Source organism: Salmo salar, chromosome 28 (assembly GCF_965601325.2).
Source record: "Salmo salar chromosome 28, fSalSal1, whole genome shotgun sequence".
NCBI classification, from domain to species: Eukaryota; Metazoa; Chordata; class Actinopteri; order Salmoniformes; family Salmonidae; genus Salmo; species Salmo salar.
The window spans coordinates 3563329-3586701 of record NC_138318.1 but is presented as its reverse complement, the minus strand read 5'-3'; the positions used below and the strand labels follow the sequence as shown (position 1 = coordinate 3586701).

Sequence of the window (23373 nt, the reverse complement as noted above, 5' to 3'; positions counted from 1 at the left end):
AATTAACCTGTCATCAGGCTTGAGCCTAGTTACCAAGGAGAGAGGATGGGGGAACAGGTGGCCCCCTTTGGTTTGGGTTGCAGGAGTTATTTAAAGCCCATTTATACTAGTCTGGGTGACCTTTAATTCAATTCGGACCACTGATGACAGAGAAAGAGGCCTGGAATCAATCCATCCCCTTTGAACCAGACCTTGACTTTCAACGAACAAAACCAAACACACTGCGCCACAACTGAGTCTTCTTGTCCAAACAAAGTAGACGAAACCCCCCAACGTTCAGCGGAGAGGAGCGTCTCTCTCATTTATTACAAAATCCAAAACACGAGAGAGGAAGAGACAGAGCTGATAGCCTCTAGACTGCACTGGTAGAGCTCCCCTAGCCAAAATGTCAGCAGCTATCTGCCCCCGTTGTTTTACTGTATGCAAATGAACCTGGTCCAGAGTGCAATGGAATCAAAGTCATATCTGAATGTCGTATAAGGAACACGTTATAATCCCATCCTGTGCGTGTGTGACATATAAACGCTGCACTGGCCGCTGTACCTCGCAGGTTCTACTGACAGAAAAGGTGGTCACTGGCGGTCAGCTCAGAGTGCGGTCCGAGACACCTCATGACACTACCCCGCTCACATATCAACCTGCTTTGTGGGCGACTGACTCGTGTCACTAAAAATACGGCAGCTAGCGCTACGCCGCTACAGACAATTTGGTTAAAAAGAGAACCTTATTTATCATAACAAAAGCCCAGTCACCTCATCCATCGAGTGCTCTGTTCCAGGCCTGCTTCCCTGTCATGGCACCTTTTAATCCCCTCATCCATCTACTTCCTTCCCTTTTCAAAGGTCTTTCCCAGTTAATAGTTGAGGAGATATAAAGTCAACAAAAAGGGACGGTTAGATTTGCTTGAATCAGTAAACAACAGAACAATGGCTTCTCACCCTCAAAGGGAGCTCCTTGACCAGGCCTTGTGGTTTAAACCAGGGATGTGTTTCATACTGGATTTAAAATATATCGCAACAGTCAAGGAATTGCTCTTACAGCTTGAGGACAAAATTCACCAACAATTAAGGGGCTGGGGATTTAGAATGATTTTTGATTGGTCCAGGGTTATATCACAGGGTAGCAGTGTAACCTTAAAGTTCACATACTGTACATTCAGAAATCCTACTCCCCTGACATATTTTTATCCCACCCCTCTGTATAACAAATTCTGATTGGTTGAGAGCAAGCAATACCTCGTCTTATGAAAATACTTATCAACAGCTATAGCAATGTATCTACTCTTGGTTTGAGCCAAAATGTGAAAATATTTATTAAAAACATGTATATTCACACAAACCATACAGAATCCAATTTGTTTCAATTGGGATGTTTCTTAAAACACAGACACATAAAGAAGCAATGAGATTATATTTTCCCTAAACTTAAGAGCACCATCTATTGAAGGCTTCTTCCAAATTCAAGATGGAAGCTGTTCTTCTATCAATCGTAAATTGCATTGTTAATTATTCAGCGCTATGCATCTCCTTTATTTTCATTCTTTCCTGTTTAAATTAGTGTCATTCATATCATTTATATAGTTATTAATTAAACAGATATACACCTACAAAAACCTCATGTTAACCCTTAAACCAAAGTGATATATGATGCATGTGAGCTGCCATAGCAGTGTCATGGCCACTCTCTCTCATTTGGTTATTCACCCTTAGTCTCAGCATGGTGTTACGAGCTCAGCAGTTGATCCAACAAAAATCTCTTGATTTATGCGATAATGACCAGAAGGAGTTAATGTATTCTCCCATTAAAATCCACTTTAGTTATGCTGCAAGTCAATCCAAGGCTGGCTAGAGAGTGAATCATAATGAAGGCAAATGGTAGTTGGGAGGACAAACACATGATATTATATCTATATTGCCATAACGCAACAAATATGTTATAAAAACAATAAATGGTGTAAAGAGGCTGTCAGTGATTTACATTGAGTAACATAAAAATCTCAAGGTAGCCTGCCTGGTGTGCAGGGTGCTGCCCAGACTCAGTGTGTCAGCTCAATGTGGAACTACCCTGGGTAGGTGTCAACATTACCTGGGTTAAATTACTCATCGTTACCTGGAGGGCTGCTAACCATCTGATCCAGGAGTGGACATTCTCCTAATCAGTTTTAGGTGAGCCAAAATGGTTGTGTCCTGGAACTGTTCAAGCTGGGTCAGGTGGGTTAGTAGAGCAGGTGAATTGATGACATACCTCTTACCGGGAGAGGATTAGGATAGGAACCATATTGTTTCTCCTCAGTAGTCCTTGGATCCCTAGCACTAGCCTCTTTCCTGTGTCTTTTGCTGAGAAAGATACTGCATTGAGTCGGAGTAGAGATAAAACAGGGCCAAGACCTGACCTCCGTGTGAACCCTGGTGATGAGGTGAACCAGAAGGCAGAGGGTGGCCCCCCCCAGGCCTGGGGGACGGAGTGAGAGGGAGGAATGCTGCTTTGGAAGACAGAGCGACAGTGTGACCCCCTCCGACACTGTCCTTAATTAGGAAAAAGGATCCACTCAGTGCACCCTCACCCTGCCCAGCACTCCATCTGCACACAGCCCAGGCTAAATGGATACATTTCTCCTCATTACAGTAGGAGAGCCTCCTTCTTCCCTGTGTGTGTATCCCTCCACAAAGCCACCGTCAGGGGGGAGTAGGAGAGAGACAGAGAGGCTCTGAGGTTAAAGGCCAAATGTCCTCCCTGCCACCCAACTCCAGCCACTGATCTGATTAGGATTTTACTCATCGATACACAGAGCATATAGAATCAATCTTGTAATGTACGCTTCTGAGCAAAAGCATACATTACATTAGTAGAGGTTCATGTTTTATTTATGGAAATAGAATGTACAGTATGGTATGTATCGGTATTGTGATAGCAACGAGAGGTCAAATATTAGCCTCTGTGTAGGCCAATGGCTATGAGAGGGAGCAGATCGCTTGCCTTTCTGTGCCTCTGTGCAGGAGAAAAATATTGTGTCAGTCCTGCCAGGCTCTGCTGCTTTCCCATTCCCTGTGCCAGTGTTCAGGGGCAGAGGGAGAAATCTTAAGTGACATCGGGTTCCCCCTGGGCATCCATAAGGAGTGACTCTACATCGCCCTAAATTCCCTCTCATAGATTTACAACCACTATTCAAATGCTTAACTGCAGATACAATTATCCTCTAATCACAGGGTATGGCTTTCAGCCGCCTCACTGACACTTGGAAAAACTACAGTCGGGATACAAATACCAACAATGGCGGAGCACAGCCCATAGGAAAGTTTGTCTATCTGTGATAAAACACTGAATACAACAGCAAACCAATGAGGGAGTTTTGGATGAAAATGTATAAATCTAGGTCGGTATAGAGTGGGAATAAAAACTAAAATAGGGATTCAGATGGCATACATATTGGCAGTTGCCTCATTTACATCAGGAAGCAAAGTACAATTGTTTTGTGCTAACATTGTGGGAACTGAGAAATAGCAGCACAAAATTCTAAGTAAGCTAAACCTGGGATTAATGTATAATTGATCATGTAAAAAAGTACAATTAAAGCCATTTTGGATAAGATAATAATTGTCTGTTTTGATAGAGGCTATTGTAGCGAAATTGATTGAGTATAAGACATGCAATATAACATAATATCTATTTTTTTTGTTTACATACAAATCTAAATTAAGATTTATCAGCCAGCCAACATGGGGGGAAATGTCTAGAACTTTAGTGTTTCCTTGATTATGTCATCGGTCTAAGGAAAACCTCAGTGATTCGTCAATTTGTGGGAAAATATTGATCATTATTAGCCATTCTAATGTACCGATACATTTTATTTGATGAGAAACAAGGGCTAAAACTGGTGGAAGACATTGTACATTGTTCCACATAAAATAGCAAATAAACAAGAGTTTTTTTCACCAACATGGAAAGGATGACCTTCTATTTAGACCAATTTAGTAAAATCAATAGCATATTTCAAAACAAAATGAATGGGCTATTATATTATATCGAATGTAGCATGTCAGTTTGTAAGTAGATTGTTGTAGTAGGCCAATACTGTATACTGTCAGAATGAGGGAATATTTCTAGCATTTGCAGAAGGAAAATGTAAGAAAAATATAAGAAAATCAAAACCTGTCCGCTGTCAGAAATATGTAAATGTTTGCCTACACAATCATTCTTACCGCATAGTTGAAATCAGAGCCATATATACTGCATATAGAGTGCCTTCAGAAAGCATTCACACCCTTGATTTTTTTCCCACATTTTGTTGTGTTACAGCCTGAATTTAAAATGGATTAAATATAGATTGTTTTTGTCACTGGACTATGCATAATACCTCATAATGTCAAAGTGGAATATGGTTTTGAAATGTTTACAAATGAAAAACTGAAATGTCTTGAGTCAATAAGTATTCAACCCCTTTGTTATGGAAAGCCTAAATAAGTTCAGGAGTAAAAATGTGCTTAAAAAGTCACATAATAAGTTGCATGGACTCTTTCTGTGTAATAATAGTGTTTAACATGATTTTTGAATGACTACCTCATCCCTGTACCCCACATATACAATTAATCTGTAAGGTCCCTCAGTAGCGCAGGGAATTTCAAACATGGACTCAATCACAAAGACCAGTGAGGTTTTCCAGTTCCTCCCAAAGACCACCTATTGGTAGATGGGATTGTTTTTTTAAAGCAGACATTGAATATCCCTTGGAGCATGGTAAAGTTATTAATTACACTTCGGATGGTGTATCAATACACCCAGTCACTACAAAGATACAGGCGTCCTTCCTAAATCAGTTGTTGGAGAAGAAGGAAACCGCTCAGGGATTTCACCATGAGGCCAATGGTGACTTTAAAACAGTTACAGAGTTTAATGGCTGTGATAGGAGAAAACTGAGGATGGATCAACAACATTGTAGTTACTCCACAATACTAACCTAAATGACAGAGTGAAAAGAAGGAAGTCTGTACAGAATAAAACATATTATAATACTGCTGCCTTGCAGTTATGGTGGGTGATCAGTGACAGTTCAAAAATGCAATGCTTAAAGTACTCCCACCACCCAACCCAGAGGAAGTTACCTTTCTTAGAGAGGAAATGCACAGTTAGGTTCCACCTCCAAAGAATGACGAAGACTACTTAAACATTTTCACGTATAGGGTGTGGTAATTTCCACATGGAGTTGATAAACATCAACAAATAGGGTACTGACAGCTGTCAGTGTAGCTAGCTAGCACACTAACCTATATCTAGCTAGCTAATCTGTTGTTGCTGTTTTTTTAACTACACCATATTCAAAAGATTAGCAACCTGGCTCTAAGGCTGTTTCTGGAGCTGGATTTGTCATAAGCATTGATTTAGGGAAAACTTCGCCACAGATGGAAACCACTTGCATATCTTTGACTTCAGCATCTATTGTTATCTCCAAAGTTTTTACATCTTCCATAAATTGCGAATCCGCCATAGAAATAGTTAGAAAGTATAAGATGAGGCTCCGGTAATATGGATAACTATTGAAAGATAGCTGCTATGCTTTTTTCTATATTGTAATGGACATGATGCAACCTTTGGTAGGTAAGCTACTGGCAGGTTTTGGCTGAGGTACAGCAAAGCCAAGTCATCCGCGCTCATGGTTCTCACAGGAGAAGTGAAAAAATATGAGCAAAGTCAGTTTAGCCTGATCATGCATGCCGCAAATGACATGTAACAATAAGTTCCTTGATTTTTCTTTTGTGGCTGCCTTTTCATTAGCTGGATAGACACTTGTGGTTTTTAGCTAACGCTACACCAATCAAAGCAGTAGAGCAAGTAGTGAAGCAAAACGTTAGTGGTCAAAACCATTCATCTTGGGGCGACGGGGAAGCAGGTTTTGCAAAATGCTATCATATCATGCAATTATACAATTTATAATATATATATTATATATACAGAAAAAATAAGTGAAAAATTACAAATTATATATATATTTAAAAAAAATGCTCTATGGCTCAAGTGGACACAAGGCTGTTTGGCTCATCTCAGTCGTGAAGAGGAATAACTTTGCAGCTGTTTCTGATTAATAAACAATGCTTGTGGGTGGTAACATTCAAATAAAACCCAGCCTTGAAACGAAACGTAGGCTGAAAATATTTTTTACATCATAGGAAAAGACACTGCATTTACACACATTTGCATGAAGTGGGCAGTTCGGGATTTGTCACTTCAAGCCCAAATATATCATACTTTGACTAAAACGATGACTTATTGACTTAAATCGTTGTGCAACATCATGGTTGAGCTCTGGCCATCGTCTTTCAGCTCGAAATTTTTTTCTTTCTACTGGTGTGGACGTTTAATTGCTAACTAGGAATGTGAAAATAATCCATTCATTTCTATTTTCATGTTAGTGCAAATGATTCATGCCACAATTAAAATTGCAAAGTTAAAATGAAAATAGAAAATGGTTCAATTAAAATTTAAAACGGTAAACAGAAATGTTTAATAAAAATGGTAAATGGTAAAAGGAAAATGAGAAATGGTAAACAGAAAATTGTAAATGCAATATGCATAGGGAATTTGAAAGTGACTGTTTTCCTTTCCCAACTACCCAATTAAGCATTTTCTCTTTCATTTTCCATTTTAATTTTCAAAGTGTATGCAAACTGCTTCTTGGAGGCGTGAACCAAGAGAGCAATACCACACCGTCTTGTACATCCTAGCCATGCCGGGCTTCTGTACATGGATTTTAAACTAGTGTAACCAACTCACAGGCTGCGAACCAACCCAACCCAGGTCTCCTGCGAACCAGAAAAGCATAGACTTGAAGCTGAAGCCTAGCATTGATTCGGGGAGCAAATGCAACTCTTCAGATCTCAGGCAAGGTTAGGCCTACATGTGTGGTAACTGAATCACCTCAGTTACAATTCACCATCCTTTGACCTCGTCCTCCTCACAGAGCCCCATCTGAGCCACAGGACAAATATAACAAACAGGGTTTGAACAAGTCTTCTGCACATCAGAAGAGCACATTAGTCCACTAAACCAAAGCCTATAGCCAATGCAACTATTCAGGTAACTATTCAAGGTTACTCATCATGCGAACTACTAACCAGGAAGAAGTGGTTCGGTGACTACCCACAACCCACATGTGATGAATAACTTTGCCTTTTGTTGAGCAACTTTGGTTTAGCAGGCTAATATGTTCTTCTGGTTTACAAAACACCAGATTCAAACCCCGGTGGTTACACTAGTCTAAGATCAATGCACAGCCAGCGTGACATGTCTAGGATGTACAACTAACTACATGGTGGTGCCGTGTTTCTCTTCTGGTTCACGCCTCCAGGAAAATCATTTGCATACACTTTGAAAGTGAAAGTGAAAAGAGAGCAGTTGGAAAATGAAAACAGCCACTTTCCATTTCACCTTGCATTTACGATTTTCTGTTAATCATCTGCCATTTTCTGTTTACCATTAACCGTTTTCGATTATCATTGTGGCATGAATCATGTGCAGTTATATGAAAATATAAATGCATTTATAATGTTGTGCATTTCAATTGAGCATTTAAGTTTTGCATTTTGGAACTGGCACTGAATACCTTCCCTATGTGTCTGATTATTTGTACATTGTCATTTTTTTATTGGTTATAGAATATCAATATTTATTAGACACTTATATGGGCTTTACTGAATTAACAATAAAAGCATTTGATTTTTAATCAATGTATTAATGTAGTAACATAATTGATCATTTATGAGAACAATAAACATACAGTGCCTTGCGAAAGTATTCGGCCCCCTTGAACTTTTCGACCTTTTGCCACATTTCAGGCTTCAAACATAAAGATATAAAACTGTATTTTTTTGTGAAGAATCAACAACAAGTGGGACACAATCATGAAGTGGAACGAAATTTATTGGATATTTCAAACTTTTTTAACAAATAAAAAACTGAAAAATTGGGCGTGCAAAATTATTCAGCCCCCTTAAGTTAATACTTTGTAGCGCCACCTTTTGCTGCGATTACAGCTGTAAGTCGCTTGGGGTATGTTTCTATCAGTTTTGCACATCGAGAGACTGACATTTTTGCCCATTCCTCCTTGCAAAACAGCTCGAGCTCAGTGAGGTTGGATGGAGAGTGTTTGTGAACAGCAGTTTTCAGTTCTTTCCACAGATTCTTGATTGGATTCAGGTCTGGACTTTGACTTGGCCATTCTAACACCTGGATACGTTTATTTGTGAACCATTCCATTGTAGATTTTGCTTTATGTTTTGGATCATTGTCTTGTTGGAAGACAAATCTCCGTCCCAGTCTCAGGTCTTTTGCAGACTCCATCAGGTTTTCTTCCAGAATGGTCCTGTATTTGGCTCCATCCATCTTCCCATCAATTTTAACCATCTTCCCTGCCCCTGCTGAAGAAAAGCAGGCCCAAACCATGATTCTGCCACCACCATGTTTGACAGTGGGGATGGTGTTTTCAGGGTGATGAGCTGTGTTGCTTTTACGCCAAACATAACGTTTTGCATTGTTGCCAAAAAGTTCGATTTTGGTTTCATCTGACCAGAGCACCTTCTTCCACATGTTTGGTGTGTCTCCCAGGTGGCTAGTGGCAAACTTTAAACAACACTTTTTATGGATATCTTTAAGAAATGGCTTTCTTCTTGCCACTCTTCCATAAAGGCCAGATTTGTGCAGTATACGACTGATTGTTGTCCTATGGACAGAGTCTCCCACCTCAGCTGTAGATCTCTGCAGTTCATCCAGAGTGATCATGGGCCTCTTGGCTGCATCTCTGATCAGTCTTCTCCTTGTATGAGCTGAAAGTTTAGAGGGACGGCCGGGTCTTCGTAGATTTGCAGTGGTCTGATACTCCTTCCATTTCAATATTATCGCTTGCACAGTGCTCCTTGGGATGTTTAAAGCTTGGGAAATCTTTTTGTATCCAAATCCGGCTTTAAACTTCTCCACAACAGTATCTCGGACCTGCCTGGTGTGTTCCTTGTTCTTCATGATGCTCTCTGCGCTTTAAATGGACCTCTGAGACTATCACAGAGCAGGTGCATTTATACGGAGACTTGATTACACACAGGTGGATTCTATTTATCATCATTAGTCATTTAGGTCAACATTTGATCATTCAGAGATCCTCACTGAACTTCTGGAGAGAGTTTGCTGCACTGAAAGTAAAGGGGCTGAATAATTTTGCACGGCCAATTTTTCCGTTTTTTATTTGTTAAAAAAGTTTGAAATATCCAATAAATTTCGTTCCACTTCATAATTGTGTCCCACTTGTTGTTGATTCTTCACAAAAAAATACAGTTTTATATCTTTATGTTTGAAGCCTGAAATGTGGCAAAAGGTCGAAAAGTTCAAGGGGGCCGAATACTTTCGCAAGGCACTGTACAACAAAAATAACAAGAATTGAAAATATCAGTGGCACTGAGGTAATTTAGTGCCAAAAGTCCAATAAAGTAATCTGCTATTTGGATAGAATACGCCTCACTTTATGATTAGATTTAGCCCATTATTATTTGCATTGTGGTGTGCTTGCTGATGAGTGTTATTTAATAATTTGACTTGCTTGATAATCAATTTAACTTATGGATCAACACTATATTAATATAATGTTGAGAGCTTCCCATGTTTGGAATACACTGCCATCAGACACACATAACTGCACCACCTATCACACTTTCACAAAAAAAAAAAATGAAGACATGGCTAAAGGCCAATCAGATTTGTGAACATAATCCCGAGTTGTGTATTGCCGCTTTCCATGTTGTCTGTAGCTTGTGAGGTATGGAAACACTTTGTTGCTTTTATGGATTTTGTCTTGTTGCTTTTTGTGCTATGTCTTGCTTGTCCTATGTTGCTCTGTGTGTGCTCACTGCTCTATGATTGTCTGTATTGTTATTGTAATTGTTTTTAATAACCTGCCCAGGGATTGCGGTTGAAAATTAGCTGGCTGGCTAAAACCGGCACTTTTACTGAAACGTTGATTCAATAAACAGGACCAAGACTTTAAGGCTGCAAGTACAAAAAAACAGACATTGTGACATAATTTACATACAAGCCATACTGCCCCATGTTAAAGAACGCTGTGGCAGAGGGCCGGAGACTTCACAGAGGCAAATACTGTCCCTGTAAAAATAAAAATAAACTCAAACTCAAATCTATCTACATAGGCCTATTATGTAGTGAAATCACAAAGTGGTTTCAATCATTGATATACACATTTTCCATGAGCTGTTTATTCAGAGGGGAGAGGTCTATTGCTAACAATGTTTTTGTTTTCAGAAGAAGACAGACAGATCTGCATTAGGACAAACTCCCAAACTCAGGATTAATCCTCGCATGACTATTATCAGTAGAACAATCTAATCCGACCGTAAGACGCTACAGAGGGTAGTCCGTACAGCCCAGTACATCACCGGGGCCAAGCTTCCTGACATCCAGGACCTATATACTAGGTGGTGTCAGAGGAAGGCCCAAAAAATTGTAAAAGACTCCAGTCACCCAAGTCATAGACTGTTCTCTCTGCTACCACACGGCAAGCGTTACCGGAGCGCCAAGTCTAAGTCCAAAAGGCTCCTCAACAGTTTCTACCCCCAAGCCATAAGACTGCTGAACAATTAATCAAATGGCCACCCGGACTATTTATTTTGACACCCCCTCCCCCCTTTGTTTTTACACTGCTTCTACTCGCTGTACAAATTACCTCAACTAACCTGTACCCCCGCACAATGACTCAGTACAGGTACCCCTGTATATAGCCTCAATATTGTTATTTCATTGTGTTACTTTTTATTTAATTTTTTTAACTTTAGTTTATTTAGTAAATATTTTCTTAACTCTATTTCTTCAACTGCATTGTTGGTTAAGGGCTTGTAAGTAAGCATTTCACGGTAAAGGCTACACCTGTTGTAAGTCGCTCTGGATAAGAGCGTCCGCTAAATGACTTAAATGTAAATGTAAAAATGTTGTATTCGGCAGATGTGACAAATAAAATTAGATTAGATTTTTTGACAATATTAACTACTGTGTTTTTACAAGATTGAGCGTGTTATTTTCCACACAGTGTTCCCACACTATTTCCCTGAGATAAGGCTAAGTTACAATACAGGCTACAATATATCGTTGGAGATCATTTCCATTGTAGATAAGCAATCTGCTCACAAAGTACAGGCACATGGTTCCACACAGAGGTAACCCTGTCACGCTGACACACACAGTGCGATTGGCTCTCCAGAGGTATCCCTGATGAACAAGAGGGATGCATCGAATTCAGTGTCCTCAAATAACTCCACAAGGGCATGTTAATGACCTCAAAGTGCTACATTAAAGCCCCAATTAAACAAAGGAATCCCAGAGGTCTTGGAAGCTGTTGTGCCACTGTCTTTGCACAGGCCAACACATCTCTCTACTCTCCATTTATTACCCTAAGATATCAGCGGGCCACCTTGGCTTGGCATCAAAACTTGATTGATCTCCAGAAATGGATTCAAGTGGAGAAAAAAAATCTAATTCTCATTTGCAAGACAGGAGGGGGGAGAGGCAAGGGAGTGAACGCAGGAGATACCTGGGAAGCCTAACCTCTGGGTGAACCTAGTGCATGTGATAGTTTTGCTATTTGTCATTGAAAGCTAAAGGGGAGATTAGAACCACCCAGCCCGGGCTTCCCACTCTACATGCTGTCTATGTAGACCAGGGGTGTCAAACATACAGCCCACGGGCCGGATCTGGCCCATGATGGGGTCCAGTCCAGCCCACGGGGATTTGAGTAAAAAATCATTAAAAAAAAAAAATACACTCAATTTACTTTTAAATGACTAAAACCAAATCGAAACTGTGCAGAAATGATTATGGACCTACATTCATACAGTTTTTCTACTGTGTCCAGCTCGCAAAAAAAATCACCAAACAGTCAGGGAGCAAAAAACATTTCCAAAACAATGTATAGAGAACAATTTATTTCACATTTTGACGGCGAGGAAATATAAGACATTTTCAGTGCTGTCCTCTGGACCTCGTCGAATATCGAATGCGGCCCCCCGGGGCAAAATGTGTTTGACACTCCTAATGTAGAGTGTTACACGTTGACATTCTCACAGCCCTGTTTTCTCTGTGTGTTTTACCAAAGACTTACACCAGAAAAAAACAATTAAACAAAGGAAATTAAGGAGAAAGCTGAAACAAAATAGCTTTTTACAGAAGGTGCCAGAAAACAACATGGCAGAGGTTGTAGTGGGGACGAGGAGACAAGAGTGATGGATGCCCTTCAGTTAAAGACATCCAAATCCCCCCTTCAAGCAGTCCTCTCCTCTTGCCAGGCAGCATGAGAGAGTGAGAGTGTTGGAGATGAATAGTCTAAACAGGGAGAGAGGGCGCAGAAGGAGAGCGAGGGGGAGAAAAGGAGCAGGGGGAGAAAGGAAAAACTATCAGCATCTGCAGCAGCACAGTAGCCCCAGGGGAATAGCGTGAACTTTTGAACCCTGATGGCAGGGCCAGCATCATGCCGAGCCTGTTCCAGTCTTGTAATGTGTCTCTTGACTAAAGCAGAGGAGAAGAGTGAGGGAAAAGGAGAGAGTGAAGGAGAAAGGATAAAAGAACATGGTCATTAATATGTTCTGTGCATCCTGCAAATGAGTAGCATGAGTGGCTTGAAATCCATGCACCAATGAACACTGGAAAAGGAATCTCCCTGCAGCTCATGTTTTCTGAAGGGTGGGTATTTCCAAGTCAAAAGAAATGTAGATCTGTGGAGTTACTATGGGCAGCCAGGTCAATATTCTAGACAAGGTTACTGGGTTCTGACAGGTCACAGATTGACCAGCCAAGAGGCCAGGGGTCAGAAGTTCACTGAGTGGATAGACAACATGACCACTCACAGGGAGAGCCAGGTCTGTTTCTCACAGAATTTCTAAGTACTGTAGCAGAGTCAGCAAAGTACCAGCTAAAATAAAGATAATCGGTATCCGAGGTATTTTTGTATTTGTATTTATTAGCGATCCCCATTAGCTACTGCCTCTTTCTGGGGTCCAAACACATTAAGGCACTTACATTACACATGAACAAAAAGATAAAACAGTACATCATATAACATTATTACACCACTACATAGCTACAATACAAAATGTATAATTCCACCATACAACAATATTACAATGTGCACGTGTGTAGAGTGCATGTGCTAGCGTGTGTGTGCGTATGCGTGTGTCTGTACCTGTGGTGTGTGTGTGTGTGTGTGTGTGTGTGTGTGTGTGTGTGTGTGTGTGTGTGTGTGTGTGTGTGTGTGTGGGGGCTCTTCACATTCCCCGCTGTTCCATAAGGTGTATTTTTATCTGTTTTTTAAATCTGATTCTACTGCTTGCATCAGTAACCTGATGTGGAATAGAGTTCCATGTAGTCATGGCTCTATGTAATACTCTGCGCCTCCCATAGTCTGTTCTGGACTTGGGGATAGTGAAGAGACCTCTGGTGGCATGTCTTGTGGGGTATGCATGGGTATCCGAGCTGTGTGCTAGTAGTTTAAACAGACAGCTCGTGCATTCAGCTTGTCAGATTACAAAAACAAGTAGTGATGAAGTCAATCACTCATCCACTTTGAGCCATGAGAGATTGACATGCATATCATTAATGTTAGCTCCCAGTGTACATTTGTTCTAAGCCAATTGTCATTCTCCTAAATCCCTCTTTGTGGCACCTTACCACACGACTGAACAGTAATCCAGGTGCAACAAAACTAGGGCCTGTAGGACCTGCCTTGTTGATAGTGTTGTTACAGTAACTAGGCAGAGCAGCGCTTTATGGACAGATTTCTCCCCATCTTAGCTACTGTTGTATCAATATGTTTTGACCATGAGAGTTTACAATCCAGGGTTACTCCAAGCAGTTTAGTCACCTCAATTTGCTCAATTTCCACATTATTCATTACAAGATTTAGATTAGGTTTAGGGTTTAGTGAATGATTTGTCCCTTATACAATGCTTTAGGTTTTTGAAATATTTAAGACTAACTTATTCCTTGCCACCCATTCTGAAACTAACTGCAGCTCTTTGTTAAGTGTTGCAGTCATTTCAGTCGCTGTAGTCGTTGACTAGTGTTGAGTCATTACTCAAAGCTAGTGGCATGTCGTTAGTAAAGATTTTAAAAAGTTAGGTGGCCTAGACATCTGCCATGGGGAATTCCTGATTCTACCTGGAGTATGTTGGAGAGGCTTCCAATAAAGAACACCCTCTGTGTTCTGTTAGACAGGTAACTCTTTATCCACAATATAGTAGGGGGTGTAAAGCCATAACACATACGTTTTTCCAGCAGCAGACTATGATCAATAATTTCAAAAGCTGCACTGAAGTCTAACAAAACAGCCCCCACAATCTTTTAATCATCAATTTCTCTCAGCCAATCATCAAGTCATTTGTGTAAGTGCTGTGCTTGTTGAATGTCCTTCCCTATAAGCGTGCTGAAAGTCTGTTGTCAATTTGTTTACTGTAAAATAGCATTGCATCTGGTCAAGCACCATTTTTTCCCAAAGTTTACTAAGGGTTGGTAACAGGCTGATTGGTCAGCTATTTGAGCCAGTAAAGGGGGCTTTACTATTCTTAGGTAGCGGAATGACTTTTGTTTCCCTCCAGGCCAGAGGGCACACACTTTCTAGTAGGCTTAAATTGAAGATATGGCAAATAGGAGTGGCAATATCATCTGCTATTATCCTCAGTAATTTTCCATCCAAGTTGAGGTTTAACAGCTTCCTCCACTAAAACCACTTACTATACAGAGGCCATTCAAGGTCTAGCCCAACCCCACAAATCTCTTTATTTATTTAGTCCTGCGTTATCTTTGACTGGGGCAGGTGCATCTTTAGATACTGTATACTACTGTATACTACTAGCATTCTTATAACTGATAGCATAATATAATTGAAAGCAAACTCTTTCCGAACTAAATTATACCAATCAAAACACAAAAATGTTACGTTAGCACACTCTTTGGCAATTCAAATTCTAGATTTACATTATATTGACCCAATGTAAGAAAAAAATTGATACAATTTATCTGAAATGACTATTTCAAATTCAAAAATGTTTATCTTGGCCTTTTTCTTATTGGCCGTAATTGATGCAGGAAATAGTGTTGGCACTGTCAGAGCTGGAGCCTGCTGCCCATTGTCTCCGATATCTATCAGTCAGCAGACACAAGGGCCCAGGCTACCTGCATTCTCTGATACCACACAATAGCCCTGCCTACCCCTGCTTCTAACGAACAGACCTTTCTCACCACTCAGACATGTTCGTCAATAGATCATAGCAATCAATGGGATCAATAAACAGACACTAATCATCTGGTGAGATGTCAGTTTGAGAGTTGGTGTCTGTTTCAGCTTTAACAGGTCGTGTAAGCGTTCAATAACAAATATGTCCACTATGAAACATATTGTTAGATGTTTTACTAAATGAATAATCACACCTTTTCTACACACCTGAAGAAATACAGGAGATAACAATATATGAGCACAATCATTATGACTACAAAAATGTTGCGGAAGCAGAGATACAGTATCAAAACCCAATCTCCTCTGGCCGCTCCTGATACAATGGTCTGATGCAAATACTTTCATCGCCTCGGCTGCCAACCAATATCCCTATACTTCTTTTAAGACAGATCGTAAACTTGACCCTGCAAAATGACATGCCAAGACTCATAGTACCTTGCCCCCCATCTCCTACTTCCCTCCCTCCGCTTCCCAAGTCCTCCTCACACTGGAGGAGTGCTGGGTGGTGATGGGGGCTGTTGTCAACCGGGCTGGGGTGAGACTGCAGGCACGGTCAGGTCAACTGTGTGGTCGGCGGGTGAAACGCAGTTCAAATTACCATGCAGACACATGGAGGCAAACAATAGAGGGTCCATCTGTTCCTGTCAGCCATTACAAATCTGGTGTCAGCCAGTCCACTGGAGACAACAGGCCAGGCCATTTAGTGAAACAACACTGGGCGCTGTGTCGGCGACTACATCGAATGCACTTATTCAACACTCAGGTTAGGGAGCAGAGAAATAGAGGCAGTCAAATTCCCATGTCAAATACCTACTGAGTGTCATGGGTCTCCTCTACATAGGGGAACCAACTGAACCCATAACATCCATTTTCCTATATATCCTTCCTGCAGTTCTTTCAATCCCTTGTAAACTCAGCAAAAAAAGAAACATCCTCTCACTGTCAACTGCGTTTATTTTCAGCAAACTTAACAAGATTCAACAACTGAGACATAAACTGAACAAGTTCCACAGACATGTGACTAACAGAAATTGAATAATGTGTCCCTGAACAAAGGGGGGGTCAAAATCAAAAGTAACAGTCAGTATCTGGTGTGGTCTTCCCTGTAACGAACAGCGTTGAGATTGCCTGCAATGAAAACAAGCTCAGTCCGATGATGCTGTGACACACCGCCCCAGACCACGACGGACCCTCCACCTCCAAATCGATCCAGAAACAGATGCCCATCATCTATGTCATGGCATAACCCCCTACTGAGTGCATGGGGCACCCAAGGCTCTAGGTGAGTCACTGTGCCACTTCTGAATAACCAGTCAAGTACTACCATGTCTCATACAACTAAAGATAGAGAGACAGAGAGAGAGACAGATAGAGAAACAGAGAGAGAGAGAGAGAAAGGAAGATGGAGAGCAAGACTGACAAAGGGAAGAGAGATGGAACACACATGGCTTCTCAGCTACAGTGTTGTATTTCAAACTGAGTTGGGAATGGAGAGCAGGGTAAGGGTTAATCAATCACCTCATTCGCCTTGAGCTACAGAGCACACTTCGTGTGGGCTGATCTTAGAGAAACTGACTTAACACCTCTGCCTCCCCCGGTACACACGGATGGATACACTGAGGGCTCCAGACTACTCTCCCCACTGAGAGCTCTTGGTCACCTATCAGTTCTGTGTGAACAATCCCCACACCCTTAGTATTCCCACCAACACCCCATTCATGCAGCAGAGCCAACCACTAGGGGGCATGTTGTTACTTGACACCCATTTTATGTCCTGACATAATTTAGGTAAAGTGCACAGCAAGAGTCCCTATGTTTTATTTAATTTAACTTTATGTTCCCCTTACAAATGGCAAATATAATGTAGCAAACACCCTCTTGACATGCCCAATGCAGCTGTTTTTATCTCGATATCAAATCATTTGTGGGTAACAATTAAGTACCTTGCTGTAATATTTTCCCATTAAAATTGTCAAAAAGAAACAAAAATAGATTTTCTGCAAAAATCTATTTCTCATGCAAGATTTTTGCTAGGACTGTCTGGGAGTGGTCTGAGTGAGGGACCTAATAGAATGGATAAGTAAACTGAAAACTAGCTGATGTTGGCAGAGAGGTTTGAAATTCTCTTTGTTATTGGTCTATTAACTTCTACCGCCTGGTGATGTCTCCAGGCAAGCCAAAAGTCCACCCATGCAAAACCTGCTGATTGGAAGGTCCTGTGTAAATTGCATTTTCAACCAGCAACTATCAGGAAATAAGTCTAATCACGTTGTTTCACACTTGTACAGTGTTAGTTTCATCAGCTGTTGTACAAAATGATTCGAAACACAGGGAAAATTGACTGCACTGGGCCTTAAACACATATGCACGTTGCATTGAAAAAACACACACACACACACACACACACACACACACACACACACACACACACACACACACACACACACACACACACACACACACACACACACACACAAACCAAGCCTTTACTCACACTCAGGAGAGCCCTCGTCCTGGTAGTCAGAGGCCACAGAAAGGTCGTCTGAGGGGGCCGAGCGGCCTAGACTTGAGCTCTGGTTGTCATCTGAACTGTCTTCCTGTCTGGACTCAGCTAGAAAGGCACCAACACAAAATCAGGGTCAGGAAGCCAGTGGGAGAACTTTCAAAAGCAAACAGGAAATGCCCTAATATTATGTATTGTTGTGTTGTCTCTCTTGTTGTAATGTGTGTTTTGTCCTATATTTATATTGTATTTATTTTTAATCCCAGGCCCCCGTCCCTGCAGGAGGCCTTTTGCCTTTTGGTAGACCGTCATTGTAAATAAGAATTTGTTCTTAACTGACTTGCCTAGTTAAATAAAAGGTTAAATAAAAATAAAAAAATACTATGGCCAAAAGTATTAGATGCTTGAATTCATGTCAGTGCACACAAAATAGCCTAAGTTACACCTCAAGTAAGGATTCAACCGTTTTATGATGTAAAATATGCAGTCACTTACATCTGAAAGGAAACTCCTGAGGATTTCTGCAAAATAAAAGTTGGAAATTAGTTAAATTTAGACTGCAAATTAATTATAACACAATTAGGTTGTAAGGTTTTCTGGGTGTTTATAGTTCTTTAAATTGCTTCAAACACCCTACTTTGGCTTCCTGCTTCACAGACCACAAGACAACCTCTTGCAAACAAGTGCAACGTGCACAGAGTAGAGCTCAAAGGCTTAGTTTCTGGTGCAGATATCTCAGATTGCAGTTATCTATTAATTTCCTCTCGTGCTTGCTTTCACACATATTTTGGTTTCACAAACCACATTTCCATCCAGTTTTTATGCGAGTAAAGTCATACTGTATAAAAAATAAAAAAAATCACAAAAGTTGTGATGGAAATTTAGGTTCAATTTTACAAACGCGGACAAGTCATTTGCTCGTTTGTCATGGTGGGATCTTTTTGTGTCGGTAAAAATGAATTATGCGAGAAATGGCGGTGGAAGACTTTATACTTCTGTTGGTGAATTTAATTTAGGACTCCAGCACAGAAGGTGGTGTTAATGCACGATAACGTTGGATGCCAGCCGCCGATAAAACTGACAGAAGAAGGGGCGACAACCGTAGCTAGCTAGCCTTACACCGGTAGACAGTGTCCTTCGCCCCCGCCTGTCGGCCACTGTTTTCCCGTATTTCTGTTAATGGCGGCAAACGGCAGGTGTTCGGGAGGCGGGAGCGAAGGACACTGTTTGCTAGCTTAGCCAGCTAGGCCTAAGGAGGACTCTGGTACACAGCATGCGGAAGGTGAGGGCGACACCATGTGCTAGCAAGCTAGCTAGTACACAGTGTCACCCTAGCCTTCCATCTGCTGTGCTAGTGGGGACAACCGGTAGACAGTGTCCTTCGCCCCTGCCTGTCGGGCACTGTTTTCCCTCAGTTCTGAGGTGAGGGCAGGTGGAGCGAAGGACACTGTCTACCGGCTCCCACTAGATAGCAAGGAAGACTCTGGTAGGCGGGGGCAAAAAAACTCAGATAAAAGTATTATTTCCCTTTTGACCCACATAAAAAAAATGTATGCAGGAACCAATGGGGCGCTCAAGGGGGGGGGGGGGGTCATGCAGGAACCAATGAGATAACTCGAAGGGGGACGTTCCTGCAGATGCGGGAATGCCCACATGCAGAATGCCCCGAATTGCGGGCTACAGATGCACACTATTGACGGTATCTGCAAGCTGTTGGCTAGAGCACACGTGCCAAAACCAGAGTATACAGAGTAGATTCGCTATTTAACGCAATAGGTTTTGTGACAAAACTATCGGTAGATTTGAAAATGCGATGGAAACACATTGAAATTTAGATTTTTATTCGGTACAAGAAAACTTAAGCTAAAAAGTACATTTGGTGTGCACTACATAATCACAAACAGATTTTTATCCTCAACAAGTCCGTTTAGTGGAAACACACCACTGGTTGGAAAATGTGGATATTTTCTTTCTACAGATTTTAGAATATTCATATGAAAATATGTCGCCAATTGGATGGAAACCTAGCTACAAACAAGACTCTAAAATCTATATTTTCTATCATCCAAAAAGCCTCAGGAAATGTGAACATCTAATGTAAGATTTAAGTGACACAAGTTTCTTATTGGGAGATAAAGGGGGCCAATTGGGAGGAACAGCACTTCCACATACCTGGAGTGGACCACCCTGAAGTTATTAAGTAGGACGTCCCGTGTTTCTCTGGCATGTTTACTGAGGTTCTCGTCCTGTAGGATATCTGATACAAAGAGCTCACAGTCTGAAAGACAAGTCAGGCAAGTCACACATTTAATAAGAGGAGGAAAGATGTTTTATCTGTACATCACGATCCTGAAAATACATTATATAAAAGATCATCATAATCTAAGTAGCCAATTCAGATATTTTGTGTCTCATTACCTAGAGCATCTAACTCTTCCGAAAATGTACACCATTTTCTGTTACAATTTCCACCGGCACATTTAATCACAAACTGTATTCCAAGTCACGAGCATATCAGAAATAATGTTCTCTTTCATGTTCACACAGGAAAAACAAGTTGAACTTCAGATTTCTTTATTCCTTTAATTGTAATATTACATAAAGGCGTTTACATATGCAAATGTTGATCAGAGGGCCAAGTCAGGTTGCTCTGGTTGCTAGTACATGCAAATTTGACAAATGCCAGTATTCCTGTTTGGGAACATTGACAGTTGTCACTACAGGGTGAATCAGATTGAAATCTATGACGGCTAACCATAAGGAACTTGCAACATTCTTTTGTCATAAAGACCATAGAATGTGAAATACAGTAAGGCACACAAATAGTAGTTCACAGCGCCACTGTAGATAATAGTGTAATATAAATCCAGACAGTTTGATGAGTTTTAACACAGATCACTGAATTCTGCAGCACATCATAATGTTAACAGGCATTGTTTTAACAATTCAAAACACTCAGTAGGCCTACATATAGCAGCAATGTTATACAATATGTCCTCTTATGCAGTGGTGTAAAGTACTTAAGTAGTACTTAAAAGTATTTTTACTTAAGTAATTTTTGGGGGTATCTACTTAACTATTTATATTTTTGACAACTTTTCGTTTTACCCCACTACATTCCTAAAGAAAGTAATGTACTTTTAACTCCTTACATTTTCCCTGACACCCAAAAGTACTCGTTAAATTTTGAATGCTTAGCAGGACAGGAAAAATGTCTAATTCACACACTTATCAAGAGAACATCCCTGGTCATCTCTACTGCTTCTGATCTGGCAGACTCACTAAACACAAATACTTCGTTTGTAAATTATGTCAGTGTGACCCTGGCTATCCGTAAATTTTAAGAACAAGAAAATCATGTCTTCCGGTTCGCTTAATATAAGACATTTTAAATTATTTATACTTGTACTTCTGATATTTATGTACATTTAAAACCAAATACTTTCAGACTTTTACTCAAGTAGTATTTTGCTGGGTGACATTTACTTTTACTTGAGTCATTTTCTTTTAAGGTATCTTTACTTTTACTCAAGTATGAAAATTGGTACTTTTTCCACCACTGCTCTTATGAGCAATGTTTCTAGTTATACGTAAGAATGTCAAAGATATCGAAAAGCTCACTAAGTATATGATTGAGTACTACATCTTTATGACAATAATAGTACATTACATCACACTGCTTAAAATAAACAGACAATATATACTGTATATATATATATATATATATATATATATATATAAATAACATTACCCTCCAAAAGCCTCCTAATGTCATCAGAGACTGTCCCCATCCTTCTCTCAAAGTTCCAGAAGAATTTTCAGACAATTGTAATTTTGATACAGTAAATCAGAGCTATACTTTAGTGAAAGGTTATAGTATCTGTGTAGACCTGACCCCTGTCATACTGTAACAGCTCACTGCTTGAAATGAAAGACTGTGAATACTTACACACTACATTCATACACTCACACAGCACCTGTACCGTACTATTCTCAAACCAAAACTATTTCCGTGTGTGCATCTAATGCAAAGCCATATTTACAAAAATGGGGCGGAGCATGAGGTGACTAAAGCTTCCTTTGAATAGTGTTCTTCAGTTGTTATATCATATGTCACATCAGCTTATTCAAAGTCTCTGGTTGTATGCATCCAACCTCAAGAATGTCTATTAGAGTCCAGTTAATATGGTGATACCGGGTAGCATGGGTGGAAGAATCTGGTTTAGCCAACTCCTTTGTTATTGTCATACATACACCTTGTTTTCTGGACCACAATAAAGGACTTGGCTAAAAGAGAAAGACTGACACTCAGGCTATAGATAACTGGTGATGTTTTGGTAACAGTTGACTCTATTTCATTGCTCAGGTCTACTCTTCAGCTAACTGAGATTAATGCATGCTCATAACATGAGTAAAATACGTGGATAATAAATTCTACAGAGATTGCAGAGATTATTTTCATAGAGTAAATAGGCTACCCTACATCAAATGTAGAAATATGTCTCTATGTTTCCGATGGAATGTCTTATCCAACATTGTTTAGGCCTACTATAGGCCTGCTGAGTGGACATCCCTCCACCAAACACTGTACTGTAGGCTAATGTGTAGGTTACTAGTGCTCAATACAACACATTGTTACCCAGAAATCGCTATGTCTGGATATGACATGATACAATCTGTTTGGCCTACCTGCAGTGGAGGTTATCTACACCTGGTGCAGCACAGGTCAGATGATAATTTGGCGCGCGAGCTGCTGGATCTCCACGTAAAATAAGAGATGTTCGCTATACTACGCAATGGAGACAAAGTAATTGCAGCTTTTTCAATCAGTAACTAAATTGCTGAATAGTTTCACGTGTCTTCCGACCAAATGTTAATTATCCTATATTTATGAGAAAACACCAACCAAAAAACGATCACTGAAACTTCCTCGCTTCCTCAGGTCCCTTTTCGGTCTGTAAGCCATATTGCTAGTAGGGGGGCATCAGCACTACTGTACATAGCCAGTACATACATACATAGCAATGCTATGGAGAGATTATGATAAAAGCCTACTTTGGGCTAGTTGCCTGGCTACCCATCTACATCCAATGATTTATATATATACTAGAGGACTGATAGGGTGCGCTGTGTTGAAGCAACTAATGTATAATTAAGCAATAAGGCCTGATAAGGTGTGGTATATGGCCAATATACTACGGCTAAGGGCTGTTCTTAAGCACGACGCAAAGCAGAGAGCCTGGATACAGCCCTTAGCCGTGGTATATTGGCCATATACCACAAACCCCAAAGGTGTATTATTGTTATTATAAACTGCTTACCAACATAACCAAACCAGTAAAAATACATTTTTTGTCATACCCATGGTATACAATCTGATATACCATGGTTTCAGCCAAAAAGCAGTTTTTGCTTTGTCATTATGGGGTATTGTGTGTAGATTGATGAGGGGAAAAAACAATTTAATCCATTTTAGAATAAGGCTGTAACGTAACAAAATGTGAAAAAAGTCAAGGGGTCTGAGTAGTTTCCGAATGGACTGTATATACTTTTTTAACTATAACCACTTAACATTTGCATAAATTAACATGATTTTGAAAGA

At 40.4% G+C, this 23373-nt stretch overlaps 1 protein-coding gene across 1 annotated transcript in view; it reads right to left on the bottom strand.

Moving 5' to 3' along the window:
- LOC106589283 (src kinase-associated phosphoprotein 1) overlaps positions 1–23000 on the bottom strand; it is a 48007-nt gene extending 25007 nt beyond the window's left edge. The window contains exons 1-4 of the mRNA XM_014179048.3: positions 21523–23000; positions 19944–20049; positions 18267–18292; positions 17763–17879 (exon numbers count right to left, since the gene is read on the bottom strand). Coding sequence (XP_014034523.1) covers positions 17763–17879; positions 18267–18292; positions 19944–20049; positions 21523–21562 — 289 coding nt within the window. The 5' untranslated portion in view covers positions 21563–23000. The remainder of the gene's footprint in view (positions 1–17762; positions 17880–18266; positions 18293–19943; positions 20050–21522) is intronic.
- Positions 23001–23373: the final 373 nt, after the last annotated feature.